This window comes from Delphinapterus leucas, chromosome 3, assembly GCF_059928025.1.
Source record: "Delphinapterus leucas isolate spDelLeu-1000000601 "Yukka" chromosome 3, BTC_Dleu_Yukka2, whole genome shotgun sequence".
Classification (NCBI taxonomy): Eukaryota; Metazoa; Chordata; class Mammalia; order Artiodactyla; family Monodontidae; genus Delphinapterus; species Delphinapterus leucas.
In genome coordinates this window covers 157791365-157799313 of record NC_143131.1, presented here as the reverse complement: position 1 = coordinate 157799313, position 7949 = coordinate 157791365, and the positions used below count along the sequence as shown (strand labels likewise).

At 53.4% G+C, this 7949-nt stretch overlaps 1 protein-coding gene across 2 annotated transcripts; it reads right to left on the bottom strand.

The window, feature by feature from the left end:
* Window positions 1–27: 27 nt before the first annotated feature.
* Window positions 28–6645, bottom strand: LOC111169820 (heterogeneous nuclear ribonucleoprotein A/B). 2 transcript variants are annotated; one of them, XM_022564325.3, is made up of 8 exons: window positions 6421–6645; window positions 6101–6337; window positions 5195–5363; window positions 4266–4424; window positions 3960–4091; window positions 1738–1858; window positions 919–1059; window positions 28–635 (listed from the first exon to the last, which is right to left on the bottom strand). In XM_022564325.3, exons 2-8 carry the CDS (start codon window positions 6313–6315, stop codon window positions 565–567), a joined length of 1008 nt encoding a protein of 335 aa, XP_022420033.1. In that variant the 5' UTR covers window positions 6316–6337; window positions 6421–6645; the 3' UTR covers window positions 28–564. The 2 variants fall into 2 exon arrangements, with proteins under 2 accessions (XP_022420033.1, XP_022420034.1); XM_022564326.2 differs by lacking the exon at window positions 919–1059 and having other exon boundaries at window positions 6421–6642.
* Window positions 6646–7949: the final 1304 nt, after the last annotated feature.

Here is a 7949-nt window from a genome sequence, read left to right as displayed (position 1 = left end):
CACAGTATATCCCACACTCACCCAGGCTTGGGGGTTTTTAAATTTTTATTTCAAAAGCTTGGATAGCTTCAATATCCAGGTCGTGGCAAAATCAGGACACGTGTAAAATACCTTACAATACATTAGATTCCCGAAAGGTACCAAAAAGTACAGTAAAATTAACACTTCCATTATAGGAAATGTATGACACAAATAATATAAAATTAAAGGTGAAAAAAGGTGACACTGTTTTCCTAAGATACAATTTACTCTTTACAACCAGGGTCCACAGGTCCAGGCTGCAGAGCGGCCGCAGGAAGCAGACCCTCCAATCTGGCTCCGGGTAACCGGGTAATAAAAATGAGCCCATAATGCCGCTCTGGCCTCGAGACACCACACGCTGCCTAAAACAACTAGAGCTCTGGATATATTAAACAGGAGAGTGATTTCCAGGGGGGAAATTTTAAATAAGACGCACATGGGACAGCCCATAGAAAGTTTGCCAAGTTAAATTTGGTACATAATTGTGTTCACTCGATATCCCAACAAAGCGTGTGCGGTCAGTCGGACACTCCTGCCAAAGCCTCAGTATGGCTTGTAGTTATTCTGATGGCCACCGCGTCGCTGGCTCTTCCCGTAATTTGTACTACCCTGACCTAGGGACAAGAACAACAATGAGAGCAGCTACAACTTACTGAGCATTTACTCCTGTGCCAGGCGCTTGATATACATCCTCACCAGAGCCAACAACTCTGATAGGACATCTTCCCCACCTTCCTGAGCCCCAAAAGCTCAAAATCGGGTAGCTCCAGTGAGCAAGCCAGGCCACAAAGCCCAGCCTGTCCGACTCCAAAGCCCCTGCTGCCAGTGGCCCCTGCACTGTCTGTCCTGCCTCCCAGGGTGGGTGAGTGGATGGGGGCCTCCCTCTCTCCTACTTACTGTAGTCGTAGCCGGGGCCGTAGCCGTAATAACCATAAGGCGAGTAGTCGTAGCCGCCATAGCCGGGCCCGTAGCCCTGCTGGTAGCCGTAGCCCTGGTTCCAGTAGCTGCCGTAGCCCTGATTCCAACTCTGACTCTGACCTGTGGGGGGGAGCAGGGCACAGGGGCCCATGGACCATTTAGCACACGCAGGAGCTAGGATGGAGGAAATCCTGCCCTTTGGGTGGCGAGGTTACTATGGCAACTCAGAAAAGCCAAGGGGCTGCTGTCCTGGTGTAGAGGGAGGGCCCTGGGCCCAGCCCTGTACCTGAGACCCAAGCTGGGGGTAAGAAGGCCAGGCCAGGATGGAAAACTAACTTCACTGGGGCAACCGAGGCAGCTCACTCTCATTCAAATCACCCTCTGCTCACCCCCACCCCCCCCTGGCAGCTTGGCCTTAAAAAGGATGGAGTTCAGGCTTTGGAGTCAGAGGGGCCTGGGACGGAAGGAGGTTAAGCGCCTGGCACAGCCTTGCCCTACCCTTCAGCCCACCCACCCATGGGTGTACCAAGACTCAGGACAGCCACAGAGCCAAGTACACCCCGTCTTGATGCAGACGCCCCTCTGCCCTGGGGCCCCAGACCACATGAGAAAAATGGGCTCTTCTACTCCAAGCAGCAGCAGCAGCAGCAGCAGCATAGCCTCAACCCAGGAAAACCATTCCTGATTCTGCCCACCCTGCTGCACCAAGCACCAGAGGCCAAGAGAGCCCCCAAAACAGGCACAGAAGCTCCATGCAGGCAGGGAAACAGGACTCATCTTCATCTGGGTTCCACTCACCTCCTCCACTTCCGCCACCACCACCGCTGCCTCGGTTCCCTCGGTTGCGATTCCCACGGCCCCCAGAGCCATACTGCTGCTGTTGATAAACCTCTTTGGGCTGAGCCACCTTGATTTCACACTGAAAGCCAAGAGAACAGTGGGTCATGCCAGTGGGACAAGCCCTGGGCAGGAAGTGTGCACGAAGGCCTTCGCTGACAAACGTTCAGGAGGCAGATCTTCTCTATCTGCTCAAGAACACATGCTGGGGTGGGAAACCACATTTGGACTAGCTCTCAGAATCACAACTAAAATCTAGACAGACCGAAAAACTCACACAATGGGCTTTTTGGCTCAAGCCTTTCCCCAGAGTGCTTGAAACAATGGGATACACCCAATGGGATAGGTCTACTGATGGTCACCCTTGGGTGCTCTAACAAGTGGGAGAAGAGGGACAGCTGGACCAATGCCAGTCCAGTGTAGCAAGACACCACACCAGGTGTCAATCTGGTGCCACCTTGGGCAAGGGAGTCAGAGAAGGCTTCCCAGGTAAGGGATCTTAGAGAAAAAAGGTTCTTTTTCCCCCCAGAAGAAATAAAAGCATTCCACTCAAATACACTATTGAGGTGGCAAACCTGACCTCCATCTTATAAAGAAAGCCACTGAGGCTCAGGGCAGCCTTCCCTAAGGCCATACTGCTCCCCCTTTCTCCTCCAACCACTGGTGTGCTGTTGGGATGGGCCAGATATCTTTGTTTTCTTAGGGCCCAGAGAGTCAATTTCCTTTTTGCTCAAAACTCTGAGGGTCATGGACCTTCAAGTGCTCCTGCTTTAAGTATATTTTTAAAAGAAAGTCCACTGACACATAACCCTCTCCATTAAGACCAATTAAAAAAACATTTTAGGGGGCTTCCCTGGTGGCGCAGTGGTTGAGAGTCCGCCTGCCAATGCAGAGGACACGGGTTCGTGCCCCGGCCTGGGAAGATCCCACATGCTGCGGAGCGGATGGGCCCATGAGCCATGGCCACTGAGCCTGCGCGTCCAGAGCCTGTGCTCCGCAACGGGAGAGGCCACAACAGTGAGAGGCCCGCGTACCGCAAAAAAAACAAAAAAACAAAACCATTTTACGTAAGATGCCCCCATACAAGCATACTCAAAAAATCAGCAAATTACCAAGTGATGCAATCTCATGTTTTCTGTCCTACTAAGTTAAAAATACTGAATACAACCTGCTAAAATACACTTATTTCAAAATCAACCACTAGCAGTTTGACTAATGGTGCCCTAATAGGCTCTTCATGCCCATTTCACATCATGGCACAAAGACCTCTTTCCATGTCACTGTCCACTGGGGTAACCACTAATGGATGAGGTCTCACCCAACAGCCCCTATGATCCCATCTCATTTTACATAAAATTTAGGGGGACCCAATCCCAAATCCAATCTTTCCAAAAATTCCCAGCCAGGATTGAGGCTTCCAGGAGCCCCACCCTATGTGTCCCACCTTATCTGGCTGCCACTCCTGCTCAGGCAGAGCCTGCCACACCTTGCCAGTGGGCCACACCCTCAACTCCCAACTGCCTCGGCCACTGGAGAACACAGGGAGCATGAACTACCTACCCTCTCTCCCGTCCAGAGTTCAGAGGGAAGAATTGCCCCTCACTGAACAGGACTCTCGCTTATTTGAAGTCAAAACTGACTCTAGATTTAAGGTGGCCAGGACCCTGGGAGCTCTCTGGAAAGGATCTTTGGGGTGGGGCTTAATTTAACCAGTAACCAAAGGGGATGGAGATAAAACAGATTTGGTTGTGGCAGGATATAAAGATAAAAGCTCTACAACAACGTCCAAAGCAGGTAAGACTTCTCCACAGAAAACAGTAAATGGCAATTTTAGAATCTTCTGAGACCTTAACTGTAGGACTTACACACTTTGCACTCTACATCCCAAACACCATGACCTCTACCTTTAAGTCAGGAACTGAAGAGGCTACTCAGCACACTCTCTATCCCATATAAGCCTCCCGTCCTCCAGTATTCTGCTTCCCTCATATCCTGTCCTACCAGCCTAGGAGCTCCGTGAAAGACAGGACAACCTGCCCCTCCCCTATGAGGACAGCAAACAGTGCAGAAAACAGTAACATATACCCTGGAGAACTCTTGGAGGTAACCCAATGCCTAATCCACGCCTGCAAAGGCCAGCTCTCCAGCAGAATGCCAAGCACACACAGCTGGGGACACCTTACCTTACTTCCACTGATGGTGTGGAACTTTTTCTCCAGAACTTTCTTCACAGGTTCCTCTTCTTTAAAGGTGATGAAAACAAAGCCTCGTCTTTTGTTCGACTTTGGATCCATTGGAAGCTCAATGGCTTCAATCTGCAAACGTAAGCAAAGCTCAGGACCCTACCGCAGAGCCTATAAGGAACTCACAGGAGAAAACGTCCAAGAACACCAGAGTGAAAAAGAGCTCCAGCCAGCCAAGGTGCCAAGGACCAGGAAGAAGGCAACCTCGGTGCAGCTGGCAGACCACTCCGGGAGCCACACACTCACCTCCCCAAACTCGCCGAAGTACTCCCTGATCTTCTCCTCAGTGGCTTCAGGATTCAGACCCCCCACAAAAATTTTCTTTACTGGGTCTTTCTTCATGGCCATGGCTTTTTTGGGGTCAATGACACGGCCATCCAGCCTGTGCTCCTTCTGGTCTAGAACCTGTTCCAACAGAAGGGAGCTGGGTTCTAACTCAGCAGCATGACCCTGAACAAGAACCTTCTCTTTGAACCACAAGACTCCAACACAGGCACACAAAACGTGCTTCACTCCCTTCAAACTCTACCCCCAATCTGACTTCCCAACCCTATCTCCAAACTTCACTTGGTTTACCTAAACACCTATAAATCTATCCTCAAACCCCCCCACCAGTCTTTGCCCATGCCGTACACCCCTCTTCCTGCCCAGGCAGCCCCAATTTAAGGCCTATCTCCTCCGGAAGTAAAGCAATAATTAAAAGCACAGGCTAGAGCTAGGCTGTGAGGGCTGGAATCCTCACACTCCACCCCTTACTAGCTATGTGATCTCTTCTACTTAACCTTCTAAGCCTTAGGTTTGTTTTCGACAAAATGAGTAAAATAATGTTTATCTCCTAGCAACCATGGACTCTCTTCTAGTCCTCTCAATGAAATGTCTGCTTCAGCAGGGTCCAGAATAGGCACAAGATAATAAACGGTCAACCATAATCTTCCTGGACCACTCCTGCCCACTCACTTAAACAGTCAACCATAATCTTCCTGGACCACTCCTGCCCACTCACTCCTCCATTTAATCTCTACTTTTAATCCCTTCAAAAAGGAGAGCAGGAGTTCCCAACCTCTCTGCTTTTCCCAAAGCACCCAACCATGTGCAAAACACATAAGCCAATCATGGTCTAAGAATAGTATCCTCATAGAATACACAGACTTCTGATTATAAAGTACCCAGCTTACCTTCTCCACGCTGGCTGCATCTTTGAAGAGGATAAACCCAAACCCTCTTGACCGGCCAGTGTTGGGATCCATTTTTATTGTGCAGTCAACGACCTCTCCAAATTTGGTAAAATAATCCTTTAGGTCCTTTTTGCTGGTATCCCAGCTCAGGCCACCAACGAACATTTTTCTGAAATGGTGGGGTGAGAACAGGGAAACAAGCCTTAGAAAACTCATTTCGGAAGGACTGGCCCTAGCAAAACTTTCATTGAAAAGATTGTAAATAAAGCCACCATTCGGAACAAAGGTTTACCCTTAGGGCCCACAGGGTTCTACCTCTGGAAGATGTTAACATATCTCCGCTTCCCTTCCAAACCCAATCTTGACCGTAACAAAGCCTCAGGTGATCCGTACCCCCAAGGAGGTGGGGGAAAAGGAAGCACAACCTAGCCGGAGAGCTAGGCCCTGGGCACTCACAACTGTAAGGAATCTAATTTGTCTAACAACCGTGTATCAAAACGCTACGGTCCCTGCCACCTCCGAGCACTCGCTCTCAAGGAACTCAAGGCTTCCGGGGCCGAGAAGGAGTTCAGGCCGTGACTCCGCCCTGGAAAAGAGGCGGAGAAGGAAGGCCCTGGCGCGCGCCAACTCCGCCCACGCAGCTCAGGCAGTCCGCGACCCGCCGGGCCCCGGGTCCGAGCGCACTCCGCTTCCGGACGCCAGCCAACGGCCCCGGGGCGGCGCCAAAGTCGACCCAACAAACTCCTGCAAACTCCGGCGCGCACGGAAAGCCGGCGGCGCGGGGCTGCTGCTCTGCGGGCCGCGAGCAGGCCCCGGCCGCCCGCCCCTCCCCCCGCCGCGTGGCGCCAACAAAAGGCGGCCCCGGAACAAAGGCGGCGCCCCCCGTCGGCCAGCGGCCGCACCTACCCCGCGTCCTCCTCGTTCTTGCTGGCGTTTATCTGGTCACCCTCGGCGCCGTTCTGGTTGCCGGCCTGGGGCGCCACGCTCCCGCCTCCGGCGCCAGCCGCGACCCCGGTGCCAGCACCAGTCCCGGCCGGCGACTCGCCTTCGGGGGCGGCCTCGTGTCCGTTCTCGGTGGCGCCCGTCGTCTCCATGGGCTGCTCCTCACCCGCTTCCGACATGCTAGGCCGTGGCGCGCGGCTCCTGCAACGAGCAGCCACGACGCATCAGGCCGGCGCCGCTCCCGCCCGGGTTCCCGCCCGCCACCCGCGGGCCCGGCCGCTCACCTCGCCGCCGATGACGCCGCGGGGCCCGCTCGTCCCCACCCGCCGGGAAGGCACCGCGGGCTCGGCCGCGCTCACGCTTGCGCTGCCGGGCCTCTCCCCCGTCTACCGACGGAGCCGCCGCGACCTCGCGCCCTCCTCCCTCGGCCTGCGCTGCCGCTGCCGCCGCTGCACGATAGCCACCAACACAGAAGCTCCACCAGGCCCGCGCGGTGCTGCCGCCTGACAATGCCGACTCGTGGCGCTCTTTATAATGCCGGAGCCGAAGCCACCTCGCAACAAACCACATGCTCATTGGCTTCGCCAGCCGGTCACTCAACCCCGCGCCGGCTCCCCATTGGCCGCGGCGGCGCGCTCACGGTAAATCCAGGCGGGCTTTGTCCTCATCTTAGAATTCGCGCGAGCCGGGGCCTTGCAGAGGGTCGCCGGGTCCGGTGGTCCGACTACCCTGTCCCGAGCGGCCGGCGGCCCGAGCCCAGGGGCGGAGAGGCTCATTACTGACCGTTCGCCCTCTGAGGCCGTAGTCCCTCGTCCCGGTGCGCCCTAATCCAGCATTGGCAGCCTTGGCCACTCCGTTTCCCAAAAGAGGAAACTGGACTCAAGGAAGCCTCGGAAACCGAAGTCGCCCCAACTGGAAGTGCAGAACCCGGCCTTCCGAGATTGGGCGCATAGTGCCCGCCAAGACCCTCAGCTTGGTTCGGAGAAATTGGGACGGATCCCGCCCTCCCCCTTGACCTTGGTGCCGTCAAAGCCAAGCGCTCCCGCCACTTCTGCCGCCTCCCCCGGAGGTGAGAAGCGAGGAGGGGGCGGAGTTCATCGAGTGACTGTTGCCAATGGTGCTCCGCCGGGATGTGGCGGGAGAAACGGTGGGACCACGGTGTTCCCCAATCTTAGGTCGCCTGGCACCACGTTGACGACTGACATCAAATTTTTACTTTTGATTACTTAAACTCTTTATTTTTGCTAAAATCTATTTTTAAGAGAAATGTACCACTTCCTTGAAATCATGAAGTTTGGGGGGAAGGGAAGAATAGTTCTCTTTTTCTAATATACAAAACCCCTTAATATTTATCTACTTGACCACCAAGCTTGAAAGGCCTGCGTAATCCCACGATTCCTTTTAATCATATGGGTGACAAGCCCCAAATGAACCAGGATTAAAACCTCTGAAGCCTGGGGATTACCAAACAACAGCAGAACACAAGTAGCTGACGTCTCCCACTGGAATCCTGCTGCCAGGCCCGGTGTGATAGGCTGGGCATTCTATTTTCTCATCTGGTCTCCTAACAGTCCTATAGAAGGTGGTACCATAATCAATTTATAAATGAGAAAACAAGCCCAGAGCCCTGGCCCAAGGCTCACTCCCTAAGTCAGCCAGCCAGTGGAGTTGCCATGAGAATGTGAAATGTCACAATTTCACATTTTGAAAAAATAATTTTTAAAAAATCTGAAGATTTAGCCACACAACACTGCATTTTCCCCAAGGTATCAAAGCCCTAGAGCTGAGAACCCACCCCAAGATGAGCAAATGC

Coding starts and splice junctions, on each gene's coding strand:
- LOC111169820 (XM_022564325.3), bottom strand. CDS start 6,315: ATGTCGGAAGCGGGTGAGGAGCAGCCCATGGAGACGACGGGCGCCACC. Junction 4,425..5,194: donor ATGCAGCCAGCGTGGAGAAG/GTAAGCTGGGTA, acceptor CTGTTGGAACAG/GTTCTAGACCAGAAGGAGCA. Junction 636..918: donor CGGCCCCGGCTACGACTACA/GTAAGTAGGAGA, acceptor TCTTGTCCCTAG/GTCAGGGTAGTACAAATTAC.